At 43.7% G+C, this 13,641-nt stretch overlaps 1 protein-coding gene across 1 annotated transcript in view; it reads left to right on the top strand.

Moving 5' to 3' along the window:
* SLC38A6 (solute carrier family 38 member 6) overlaps positions 1-13,641 on the top strand; it is a 70,353-nt gene that overhangs the window by 37,535 nt on the left and 19,177 nt on the right. The window contains exons 7-11 of the mRNA XM_019518375.1: positions 3,926-4,008; positions 4,480-4,538; positions 10,483-10,548; positions 10,805-10,858; positions 13,227-13,306. Coding sequence (XP_019373920.1) covers positions 3,926-4,008; positions 4,480-4,538; positions 10,483-10,548; positions 10,805-10,858; positions 13,227-13,306 — 342 coding nt within the window. The remainder of the gene's footprint in view (positions 1-3,925; positions 4,009-4,479; positions 4,539-10,482; positions 10,549-10,804; positions 10,859-13,226; positions 13,307-13,641) is intronic.

Here is a 13,641-nt window from a genome sequence, read left to right as displayed (position 1 = left end):
AAAAAAAAAAAAAAAAAATTATATACATATGTAGATCATAAATATGCATGCATGTATTTAGATCATATATATATGCAGATAGAATTATTTCATAATGATAATGTAAAATCTGCAGGATCAGAGCCAGTGTTTACAACATACCTTAATGTCTTTCCTATAGTAATAAAATGCAACTTAAATATTTGTAAATTGAATTGTTTCAGTCAGTTTGCATAGGAAGAGTTCTAAATATTTTTTATTTTTGCATAAGAAGAATTCTAAAGATTTTGTAGCTTAAAATAAAGGCTGTGTTAAAATGTTGTAATTTGTGAGCTTTCTGTTAACGTTTAATGATCCTGTCAGGATGATCTGATTGGTGCAATTTAGTTGTCTTGCCCATGTGTGGTATAATTGATAAAGACTGAAAGTAAAGTCCTAATTTAGAACATATGAATCTCTCTTGTCCTGTTGTATTCAGGAATGAAATTAAGCAATTCATAAATCTGTCTGTTTTTAGTTAAAATATAGAGTGAGCACATCGATACGGCTAAGGATTTATACTCCACATTTCATATTTGAAATACTTTTTATAATGTAGGGTTAAAATAAAATATCAAAGCAATTTTAAAGGGAATCTTAAACTGTTCTTAGAGAGAGAGAATTTACTTTTTAATACTTTATGGAAAAAACTGATGCCCAGTTTCAAAAGTGTTGTTCCATTGAATTTTTTTAAAAATAGACTTCTATATTCCAAGCTAAATAAGTATTAATAATCTTTTTTTTAAATAGTTTTTTCCCCCTGATTAACGTTTTGCATGTTACAGTTCTGTTTTATGGGGTTTCCTATTCCTGTTTTTTCAAAAATGTGTTTTGCCAAATATACTGTTGACTACTATATGGTACCTAAAAATAGTTTGTCCTCTTGCTCTTCTAGCTCATTGATTAGTCATGGGAACTTTGGATTTGTTACCTATTGGTCTAGACAGTCATGTGACTTCCAGTACACTTGGTACCTCTGCTTTATCAGAGGTGTTTCAACTAACATTTATATGATTACTTATTCTCCTACTGCTTTTAAAATTCACAGCCACCCTGGAGGGAAAAAATTTATGAAAAACATGAAAGTAGGATTGTGTGAAAGTAATGCTAATATAATGAGACTTAGCACTTCCGTCTGTCTGTCCGTAATGCTCTGGGCCAACTGTGCATGTGCAGCCTGGAGCCTTAGGACAGACAGACAGATGGGGGCGGGGCCAGGGCCAGGCTGTGCTCCCTGCTGTCAGATGCAGGGACCGGCTGTATGGGGGGTGTAAATTGTGACTGTCGGGGGGCATGTGTGGCGCACAGCCATACGGGGGAGGAGGCCGTGGCACACCACTGCAGGGGAGTGGCAGGGGGCACAGGCAGTGCCGGTTGGCTGCAGCACATGGCTGCGGGGCAGGGCGCATACCCCTGCCTGCTCCCTGTGGCACCCTGCAACCACGCATCCTGACCCCATGCCAGGAGCACCAAAACACAGGAGGGGCATGGCCTCAGGGGCTGCCCCCCCCCCCCCACTCCATGCCCCCTCCACTGCTCATAGCTGGTGGGTGCTCCCCACGCAGGGGGAGGGGCATGGCCACTGGGTGATACACAGGAAGCTGCCACAGGGGGGCATGCCGCATGGCCACAGGGTGCCACAAGGGCAGTGGGCAGAGGAGTGTGGGCAGCGCCTGCCAGATGCAGCATGTGGCCATGGGGCAGGGCATGTCCCCCATGCACACTCCCCATGCAGCACCCTGCAGCCATGCGCCACTCCCCTCCCATGCTGGGAGCACCTGGGGGGTGCATGTGTGCAGCATGTGGGTGGGTGTGGCCCATGGATGGGTGTGTTTGGCTGTGTGTGTGGCATGTGACTGCTTGGGGGGGGGTGAGGCACGTAGCTGGGTGAGTCTGTGTGTGACATATGGGTTTGTGTGGCGTGTGGGAGGGTGGGTGCAGTTGAGTGGGAGGGTAGGTGTGGCTGGGGGTGTGGCGTGTGGCTGGGTGGGTGGCTGTATGTATGGTGTCTGTTCTTGGTGTGTATGTGGCATGGGGCTGCGTGTGTGTAGTGTGTGGGTGGGTATGTCTGAGGTGTGGGGGGTGCATGGGGCTGGACCCAGTGATGGGGGGTTGCACGCAGCCAGATGTGGAGGAGCAGCAGCGCGAGGCGGTGGGTGGTGGTGCTCTGTCCCTGCCGCCCACCCGTCGTTCTTGATGGGCACTTTGCTAGTCCTAATTATATTGGTGCACACTTTCACAACATGTTCTAGTGAAGTAATGAGTAAATTCAGCATTTTTGAAGTGAATGGAGAGAGATTTGTTTTTCTATTTCTTTAAAAAGAGAGCGGTAAATGCCCTTTTCTTTACCCCAGGTGGCTGCTGGAGCTCTGCTGCCAGCACGGAGGAGTAGCATGACAGCTGCAACTCACTGCTGAGATTAGCAGCTTCTCATTAGAAAGTAATTGAGGTTGTCGTACTTCACATCTAGGCCAAGAGGACATTTTTGAAGTGTAACATACTGTGTCCAGAAAAGTTTTTAACATAAGGGGAAATTGTTATGTGTATTGAAAAGAAAACCTCCAGTTGGCAATAATGCCCTTGGCGTCATGATTCGGGGCTCTTTTTCACACCATTTATTACTTTTTTAAACAAAACAGACAGGTAATTGTCCACACTAAGAGATGGTCTGGTTTTTTATGGTGATTTTTCCTGTCTCACAGGTGATACTCTGCTTTTCTTAAGATAACATGAGGGCGCTGCCTGTTTATGAGGTGCTAACCATATCCTGGACTAAATAAACTCTTAAGGCCAAAGGCCAAGGTGTTTATAGGTGATAAACTGGGAGGTTGATATGCAAGATGTGTATCAGTCTAGGATGCAGTTACTACCAAGTGCAGGGGAGCACCCTCAAGATGCTGCTCTTTTTAATGTTCGTACCTCCATACTTCACGCTCTTTGGAGGATGGACTCTAGCTTCTGACTGCATTTTGCCTTCTGCAGAGCATTGCGTACCTGTGGCACAGGGCGTAGAAGTGATGGGGTGATGATAACAAAATGGATCTCTTATCTTTTCACCCCTTTCTCTCCTTTACCTTTCTTGTACATCTCCTTTTTAAGGAATAATTGAACGACTGAAAAATATGTTTTTTTTGTTTGTTTTTTTTTTAAATAAAAAAGATTATTTTAAAATCTCTTTCTGATTTTTTGCTTTTTTTTTTTTTTTTTCCCCTCATTCTCATGTTTTCCATCCAAAGTTATCGGAAAGCCAATTTGGGATATTTGTTTCTCCTGCTTTTTGCATCCATCCACACTGTTTTCAGTGTGGCAAAATGGAGGATTGGCTTGTTTTAAAAGTTGCAATGGGGTTTTAAAGGGCATAGCATACATTTTATGTAGCTCTATACTTCCCCGTTGGGCATTTCCACAGAGAAGATAATCCAAGGTCATGCACGAGTTATGAGGGATAGGTGCATGAAGCTAAAAGAGCCTTTTTTCTTCTGATTTGCCAGTCAAAGTACAACTGGCATACTGTTCGGATAGTGAAATATAATCGTGGTCTTGGGTATCTCTACCTTCTGATCAGCTAGCTAGCATAAGATAAGGATTTGAAAGCTTCCAGATCAGAAAATACCCATAGCAATCTAAATCAGGCCTCTTCAACTGGTCTGAATACCGGTATTTTCCCAACAAGATTGTAGACAATGTTGGTCAGTAAAAGCAGTGTTCTTGCACTCAATCAACTGAGAATTGGCAGTAATCAGATATAAATAAAAAGTCCAAATCCCTAAAAGTAACACGGTGATCAATTAGGATATGATACCAAACAATTTTGTTAGTCTCTTTCCTAAGTTTTGTCCAGGATTAGTGTTTAGTAACGACTAGGTATTTCTTTTATTGATCACTGTAAGTAATTTTGTTCCAATAGGTCTTGGTTTCTAAATGGCAGATTGCTGCTGCTGATTACTTCAGTCTGCATTGTCTTTCCTCTGGCACTTCTCCCCCAAATCGGTAAGTGATTTTAAGGAGGGAAAATAGTATTATTGTATTTTAATAGCAATTACAATTAAGGACTTTAAAACCTTAATGGCTTATTTATTTATTCTAGCTGGCAGGGGGTTGGTAATGGTGGGGGCTGCTTAAGCTATTGTCATAGGTTGTGCCTCCCGACCCTGCCTAGTTAACCTATTACTTGAGTTGCAGTTGTATTTTGTCTGCAATACTAAAATAAAATCTTTACAGCAGAACATTAAAGAGCTGCATTTACTTACAGCATGCCATTAGTGGTAAGCCAGTTCTAATTCTGCCCTGCAAAGCTGCATAAATGATCTGTGACAGGCAGCTGGAATGCTGTTATTCCGAGTCCTAAGCCCCAGATACCGAGAACTGTAATAGAAAACATGCCTAAAATGTAAAGCTTTAGCTGTACGTTAGGATCACTTTCCTTATAAATTGCCATTTATTTTTACTGTTATTTTACAGGCTTTCTTGGCTACACAAGTAGTTTATCATTTTTCTTTATGGTGTACTTTGCTCTCGTGGTAAGTTAAAAATCAGCGCACAGCTTATCTATCTAAATTTTTTTTCTTATTGTTTAAATGTTTTTATAAGTCTCTTTTGAAACGGACGGTCCCCTTTCCCCTCCCTTAAGCTCTCTGTAAAATCAAGAGTTTTCTTTATGTCCCTGCATACACATGTTTGGACAGGATAAGTTTGTTTTGCTGAAGAGGCATGAAAATGTGTGTGAACTTTTTCAAGCATGTGAAAAGGTTTAAAATGATTATATTTTTGGATTGGTAAGCATAGTTATATTTTTTTTGTTTTGCTGGCAGTGCAGTGAAAGAATTGGTATGTATACTTTTGTTTCCCTCCTTATGGAAAGGAATTCTGTTTTCTTAGCTCCTAATGATTACTTACTGTAACTAGTGCAGAAGAAAATTTAATAGAGTCCAAATAAATTAAATTTACATGTACATTGGAGTGAAACAGCTCAAAAAGAGACAAAGAAAACTAAAGTTCTCTAAGGCAATATACGGAATTCATTACTGCTTCAATGACCTTATTCTTCACTGGGCAGGAAAATGTTGTTTCTCTGAGCCTAATGGGGCATTTTGATTGTGATACTTTCATGCTGTAAGCTGTGTGAATAAGATGGATCAAAATATTGGAGGTAAGATATGCTCTGCAGATCCAAAAGGAAAATTGCGTCTTAGGATTGCATTGGTTTTCTCTTAGGAGAAGGTAGGCTGTTGCTAATGTACAAATATAATATGTAGAGGGACTGGGTGGTTTGAATTTTGTCAAGAAGATATGTAAACAAGAGTCTTAGTTAAGAGCATGGCAAGAAGTTTCCCCGTAACCCTTCTTCCTGGGGCTTGCTTTGACTTGCATGTAGGACTTTTCTTTACAATGGAAAGCAAGTCCAGCAAACGTGTTATCCAGAAGAGCAAGACAGTCCATTAGGAGCTGAACTGTGTGATAAAACCAAACTTCAAAGCTGTCAAAACAGCTCCCTAGGGTATTCGTCAAGAGGTGAAATGTTCTCATGGGGTCTTCTAGAGCTTAGTATTATGGAGTAGAAACAGTACCCCCAGAGTTAATGGGAAGTTGCTTAAAATGTTGTTGTTAGCCCAATTTTTGATCTTTCCTCTAAAACCTATTAAAGTCATCTGCCTCAACAGTGACAGTGTAGGTCAGGAGCAGAGGTGGGTTGCAGAAACTTGTAAAATACACTCATTAGTTCTTTTAAATGTCAAGGGATCTTACAGATCTTACAAAAGTTGTACAGATCTTACAAAAAAAAAAAAAGGGTGAAAACACCAGAACATTTAAAAATAAATGGCTTTAAGGAAGAAATATATGCATAGAACCATCACAGCTAGATCTGCAAACCTAGAAGATACTTGGATCTGGGATCTTGATTCTGATCCCAGATCTTGTGTGTGCAGATGCATAAGAAATGTTACCGAATTCTGGAAGTCATGGGGTACTGCATTCCTAAGGAAGCTTTTTTAAAAAATGGATGTTTCTTCCTCGTGGTTTGTATGTGACAAATGAGACATTACTAAGAATATAAGTGGGACCAAAGTATTGATATGCCAATGTGTATATTTAAAGAAAAATACTGTTACTTAAAAATTTAGCCTGATCTGTGTCACTGAGACTGGAAGCTGTATTAAATACAGTTTGCTATGAGGCAGGTGATACGTACTGCTGAAATGGATGTTATAGTTTGTACAATATTAAATTGCGCAGTGGCAGATACATTTTAATGTGTTCCAGAAGAAATTGGCATCAGTCATATGGAAGTAATACCCTTATTTTACATATGCAATAATTCTGTACAATTGGTTTCAAGTACATACCATCTGTTTGCTTGTAAAAGCACAATTTTTATATATGGCATGCAAATAGGACGTGTGTGATCTGTTGAGCCCAAGCAGCATGGTCTAATGGATAGGCCAGAATATGAACAGTCCAAGGACTGTATTCCTAGCTCCATCTGCTTGACCTCATCCAAGTCGTACTTTCTCTCTGTACCTCAGTGTCCTCATCTGTAAAATGGAGGTAAGTCTTCCTTTGTAAAGGACTTTGAGACCAGCATGTTAACAGCTTAAATATGTTTATTTTAGAACCTGATTCTGTCGGGTCCTGAGCACCATCAGGTTTTTTGTTGGTTGGTTTAGTTTTTCTTTTGGCTTTTCCTTGCTCAGCTTCTCAATTTGGGTCCTAACGGAAGAGGAATTTGATCTGTTCACTTTTTAGGTGCAAAGTTAAAATTCAAGGTTGCTGAGAAGACTGTCACTACATTTTTCAGTCCAACATAGCTGACCCCAGCCAGTATTTAATTTTATTTTTTCTAAATCTGTGCTTCCGGAGCAAAAGGTAGTTATCGAGCAGCTCAAACGCTGCATGGTGCCTGTGGCATCGCTAAGCCCGAGTCCCACCTGAGCCCTGTAGGCACGACTAGAATACAGATGGAACCAGTTTTCCTGCTGCAGGATGAATAACGTCAGTGGGGAAACTTGGGACCTTAGAATTTGTTTTTTGGAAATGTTTTAATGTGGGTTTGAAATACATGGCAGGGTGTAATTTAAAGCAAACTTTCTAATACCTCAGAGACAACATTTTAATGTAAAATGGGCTTAAAACTGGAGCTGGTGATTTGCTGCCATGGTTGCGTGACAGGTCGGGTGATTGGTACTGCTGCAGACTTCAAACATCCCCCTGTGTTGGTAACTGCTGGTGACCTCGTTTCAAACCCAGGCCAGAGTAGTAAGCAATAAGCCAAGCCAATTTGAAGAATTTGGCAGCTGGGAATACATAATTAGGGATTCTGAACACTTACAATTTTTCATTTGTCTTTTTTCTTTTTCCTTCTGTTCGGTTCTTCACATCACTGGTTAGAGCAGGGGTGGGCAAAATTCAGCCTGGCCACATCTGGCCCACCAAGATATTTTGTCTGGCCTACAGTGAGTCCCTTAGCCCTGCCTGACCCGAGCAGGGGGGCAGCCTGGGCTGTGGCATGTGCATCCAGTCCTGTTGCCCCTGGGTGCGCAGCAGAGCTGGGATGATGTGGTGGCTGGACTTGCTTCTCAGCAGCCCCAGTGCCAATGGCTCCTTCCAGTTGCCGCTGCCAGCAGACCCAGCCCTGTTGCCTGGGTGCCTAGCCCATCCACCCCACACCTGCCACTGAGGGCAGGACGTGTGCGGGCAGGTAGGCGGCCACGCGGATGTAATGGGGTCATGCGTTGGTGGGGATCACAGGACAGGATTGCAAGGTAGTGACAGCACAGAGCTGGTTCTGGGGCAAAGCCACCGTCTGTGCCCTGCATGCCCCTGCAACAGGCACCGGTCCATGGGCTGGGACGTGCAGATCACAGCTCTTCCCCAAGCCCCAGCCCTGCCCCCAGATGCCACTCTGCCCCCGCCTGCAGCCCCATCCCATCCACCTGCCTAACACAGAGCAGAGCCACTTAAGGAGTTCAGCTGAGCTGTTGTGGTGTGGGGGAAGGGGGAGTTCTGACCCAGCCCACAACAGCTCACCAAATCTCCCTAAATGGCCCTTGGGGCCCAAATAATTGCCCACCCCTGAGGTAGATCATCATTGACCTGCCCCCCACCCTCTGGAAAATTGCATCTCTTTTTTCTGACCTGCCCCACCAGCCAAGCTACACCCATCTCCCTCCCGGGCACCATAGGATTCTTGCTTGCTTTCCTCCGGCCATTTGCTCAAGCATCTTACCTGTATGGATGAGCTCTCCATCCCCCTTCTACACTGCTTCCTCAGGCAAAGCACCAGCTCTTGGTAGTTTGATCAGCTATTGAATTTTACATGGGGGGAGTCCAACCAGTTAATGAGTAGGAAATGAAACAGAGGCCGCACCTCTGCTGGAGGATAGTAGAGGTGCACCGATACATTGGTCCAATATCAGATTGGCACCAATGTAAAGAAAATTGATCCTATCAGAAATCGGTCTGATGTGGCCAATAATCTGGCCGATAAAAGCCCATGCGTGCGCACAGCCGCAGCGCAGTACACAGGCAGCGAGGAGCACAGGCTGGCAGCTTGGAGAGGAACATAGCCAGGCAGCAAGAAGTACAGCCTGGCAGGGGCTGGGGCAAGCGCTGCCTGGGTGGCTGCAGGACAGAGCCACGGCTCATCTAGGGGGTACAGGGTGGGCTTCCACCACTGTGTGCCATTCATCCAGGAGCTGCTGGTCCGGTAGCTCATTTGGCGCTCGCTTGGAGGCTCCTGCCACTCATCTGGGAGGGAATGGGGGGGCGTGTGCCCCTGAATCTACATGGGGGGCAGGCTGGGGCCAGCGCTGTGTGGGGCTCTTCCCGCCCTGCCCTGCCCTGCCCTGCCCTGCGCAGATCGGGGGTCACATGCCCCCCCTCCCAATACCCTCCCGGATGAGTGGCAGGAGCAGTGGCAGGAGCCACTGGATGAGCTACCGGCTCCTGGACCAGTGGCTCCTGGACCAGTGGTGTGCAGCAGCAGAAGCTCCCAACCCACCTGGCCCCATCTGGACAGCTCTTGCCCCAGCCCCACTCCTCCCTCAACCACGGGGGCCTTGATCTGCCCCCTGTCCCCCTCCCTTCCACCCCACCAGACTTACCAACTGCACGCAGTTCTTCAACCTGCCTGGCTGGTATTGGAAATTGAATGGGTATCAGCCAATATGTCCCCTTAAAAATCGGCTATCGGTATTGGCCCCCAAAATCTCTATCGGTACACCCCTAGAAAATGGCACCAGACAGTTTCAGAAGCATGAGCTGTAGTGTCCCCTCTCCATTTTTCTTTGTAACAAACCACCATGTGTAGTAACACAATAGTTGCTATGGGATCATGCCACTTCTGTCCCTTTTGTAGCCAGTAATTACTCCTTCCCAGCTGCATAATTTAAGACATGTATTACCTCCGCGGCAGGACTGTTAGTGGCTATGTTGCCAGGCAGCGTGGATAGCATGCCATGTACCTGCTGTCTCTCTGGTCACACAGTTACTGGCCATAGGGCTCATTTGCTCCCCTCGACTGCACAGGAATTGAAATACTGACTCTGGAGCACGCCACCCGATTGTAGATAGGCAGAGGAAAGAAGCAGAGAGCTCTGAATCTGACCCCTTATTGCAAGTGTAAAGCCTCTATCAGATAATTACAAAGATGTTATGATCTCTAAAAATAAGCAGCTGCAATGAGAACTGTTGACATAACCATACGTTCAATGACTGGAGAAGCAAATCTATAATTAGAAGAGGATTCCTGAAAGGGAAGTGTCATATTTTGCCTTTTAATTTTCTCTTTTACTTCTCAACCTCACCACACAGCCTCATGGTTTAGGGAGTTCTATGGGGAAAATCCTCATGGCATTTTGGGAAATATTTCCTCATGTTCTGGTTGGCTTCCCCTCCCCTTTGCCTTCAAACATCAACCATGTGTTTTTGCTGTGCTGCATTGGCCAACCCCAGCTGTTATTTTCCTTAACGGCTTGTCCAAATGGAGGAAATAGCCCAGAATACCTGTCGCAGAATGGCCCTTCCACACTAACTCCCTGGGGGACACTTTTAGTTTGAGATACAAAGTGATTTTGCTCACGAAAACTTGTTCTTCACATACATCTTATTTAGTTAGTCTATAAGGTGCATATTTACCCTGACTTCAGACTGACATGGGTACCTACGTCTTCATGAGTGTCCACCCAGACAGTTAATGTGGAACAGCTACCACGCCATAAGTTCACATCATAACTCATTTCACAATAGCTTACCCATGCAGACAAGTGCCAAGTGTGCCCTTAATGTCTAATCATCTGTTTGTAGGGAATTGCTTTGGCAATACTTTCTATCAAACCCCATCACTCTTCCTAGCCCAACTCTCCAGTAGTCAGGCGGGTTGGTTCGACTTTGTTTCCCATTCTGCCATGCATGCCAGTAGTCTAGTGCTATAATTGCCCTCTCATCTTAAATATTCTCTCTTTACAGATTGTAATAAAAAAATGGTCTGTCCCTTGTCCGCTGCCACTGGCTAGCTCTATAGAGACCTTACAGGTAACGCTGGAAGCTTTTCTGTTTCTATTTTAGTAATACTTTCCCAATACCAAAACACTCAGGAATGTAATATTTCATAGTTTTTAAAAATAAGTATTTAGTGATGATCCTTATTTCCTGTTAATTTAGATCTTATTTCTCCTCTTTTTCAATGAGCATGATTTTATTAGCTAGAATCTAAAAAGAGTGATGTCTTTGACTTCTAGATAGTTATTCCTCATGTCATCTGCTATTTTCTGTGCGTGTCTTTATGCAGGTTGCAAATTCTACTGAGGACTGCAAAGCAAAGCTGTTTAATTTTACTAAAGAGGTAAAGTACTATATCTTATTAGCAGTTGGAGATTTGTCTTTTTTAATAATGGATATAAACTTTCCTTGCTTAGTGTGTACAGCAGTATTTTTTGGAAGGGCTAATTATAGCTTGAATGTGCCTCAGCTGTCACTGGAAAATAAATAACTATAAGATAGACTAGGTTGTGAACCTGAAGTCCACAGTAACTCGACATGTGCATTCTTTATCTCCCCCCCTGTAACTGCAAAGTGACTTACTCTCCTTCCCTTGAGGGGTAAGGCACCTCACTTTAGCACTGTAAGTGCATGCCCCTGGGCAGTTACCGTGGACTTCAAGTTCACAGCCTAGTTTATCTTCTAGTTATTTATTTTCCAGTGACAGCTGAGGCACAAGTTACAAGTCCACACCTTACCTTACCTCATTACAACTTGTTCATGGGCCTGTCCCGTAAGGTTCCAGTTGTTATGCTTGTGAAAACATTTCAAAAAGATGACCCAGGTGTAACCAATGTAGTGGTGTCCTGCTGAAAAAATAGTTGTAGGTGAGAACTATCACATTCAGTTCACTGCATGCCAGCTCAGGTGATAATGACTATTTAAATGTAAAAAAAAAAATAAAAATTGCTGCTCATCAAAAACATGTAAAGAAGGAAGTGTATTGTGTTTATAAAGATTGCTCCAGTCTAGTCTGTGATCATTCCTTATAAGTAGCCCTTTAAATGTGATGGGGGGCAGTGATGTGGTTGCACCCCTGTTTTGGACTGGTCTGAATTGCTGGAGTTTCTGGGGACTTTGGGGACTTTTTTAAAGTGGAGAATTCCTGCCCCAACCCTGTGCTCAGAGGCGTTGACCCTCCCCTTCCATCCCTCCGTTTTTCACATGCTCTGGCTGCTTTCCCCGCTGTCCCCAGGGGCCAGGAAATCTTCAGAGCTGTTGCTGCCCACTCCACCTGCAACAGCTATGGCAGCAACAGCAGCAGTGGCTTCCTGTGCCTGCTCCTGGGGGGGGCGCAGGCGGTGTGGGGAAACCCACCTCCTTACTGCTGCTGCTGTTCCCAGAAAAGCCCAGCGTCTACCCAGCTAGGCTGGAATAGGCAGGAGCAGCTCTGAAGCTTCCCTCACACCCAAGTTAGCAGGGAAAGCAGCAGCAACTGGAGGAGGAGGGGACAGAGGATGTGCATCTGAGCTTGGAGGGGCAGATGCTTACCTGCTTTGGTAAGCATGCTTTAAAAAGTCCCCAGAGACTCCTGCAGCCAGTTTTCCCCCACGTTGGGTTGTGGGGAGGAGGCTAGGAGGTTGTGAGGGTTGCAGCCACCCTTGCAGTATGCTCCTGCGTAGTACAGGGAAACTGCCCCCTGCCCAGTCAATCGGGGATGGGCAGCGATTGAGGGAGAAGGGGATGGGGCAGGAAGGCTGCAGAGGGCAAGGGGGCTGCCTGACTCCTTCAGCCCCCTGCCACCCAGCCACTGCTTTCCATACTGTAGCAATTGAGGGGTGGGGGATGAATTTAAACAACCTTCAAATAATTAGATTTTAAACCTGGAAAATTATTTTGAAACTCTAAATTTTCCATATATATATTATCTCATTATTGGAGGGGGAGTTGTTTTACATTCAAGGTCATCTTAGATTTGAGTAACACAGTAGCTTATGCCCGTTTGAGAACTGAAATAAACTACACTAAGTTGTAAATGGTCTTCACTAAGATTTTACTGAATAACTTTGATTTTTAAAATCATACTCCTAGCTAACATGATAATTGTAATGTCTTTAATTATAGAAATGCCCTCAGACTTCAGAGGCAAACTCATTATAAGGTCTGTCAGTCTGAGTGTTGTACCCATTTTTTTAAAATAGAAAACATTGAGATGAGTTAAAGGAGTTAATTTCAGCCAGTAATGCTATATGTTATAAATATCTATATTGTTTATAATTTATTTGGCTTTTGTCCCATATAAATGAACAATCATAGTATTTATTCTGACTGCATAGGCTAAATCCTGCTAACCTTACTTCTGGGTATATTGTCATGAACTATAGTGAAAGTTCTTGCATACATAAGGTGAGTAGAGGTTGGCACTGGACCCAATATAGCGAAAAAGAACCTAACAGTTGTTGACTCATGGGTACTGTGATCTCCACCAGTGGTGAAAGATTACCTTCAATATAACTGCTATCTAATACACGCAGTTTTTCGTTGACTGAAATAGTTGCATGGAAAGACTGAGAACCGCCATTCTGTACTATAAACACTTACCCAGAAAGATTCCTATTGATATCAGTGGCATTGGGTTCTGGCAAAATCTTGGATTCATCTTAATTAATTTGCGAACATTTATAATTAGAAGTGGTCTTAATGAGATTTTTCTTCTTTCTTCCTTTTTTTAGAGTGCCTATGCCATACCAACCATGGCCTTCTCCTTTCTCTGCCACACCTCAGTATTACCCATTTACTGTGAGCTCCGCAGGTAATGTATCAACACAGGTGATAATGAAATGGAACGATAAAGCGTTCAGACAAAGATTTCTGAAAAGCTGATGCATACTCTGCTTAACTCAGTTTAGACAATGCAAAGGACCCTTTTGAAATTCAGTATTGATCTGAATCAACAATGGCATTTTGCTTGTTAGATTATTTGTGGATAGGAGAAAAATGAGCAGCCATGTTTTCATTGCCATATATAGTCATTTTCTATGGGGTGAGGGCAGGGAACAAATCCTTTGCCCAACATTCAATCCTCCCCCCACCTCCTGCCATAACAGAGCCTGCATGTGGTTACTTATTATAAACATAGATGGGCAA

This window comes from Gavialis gangeticus, unplaced genomic scaffold (genome assembly GCF_001723915.1).
Source record: "Gavialis gangeticus isolate Ggan-Ray unplaced genomic scaffold, GavGan_comp1, whole genome shotgun sequence".
NCBI lineage: Eukaryota > Metazoa > Chordata > Crocodylia > Gavialidae > Gavialis > Gavialis gangeticus.
Note: the sequence above shows the minus strand (reverse complement) of the source record. Positions and strands in the feature narration are given on the sequence as shown.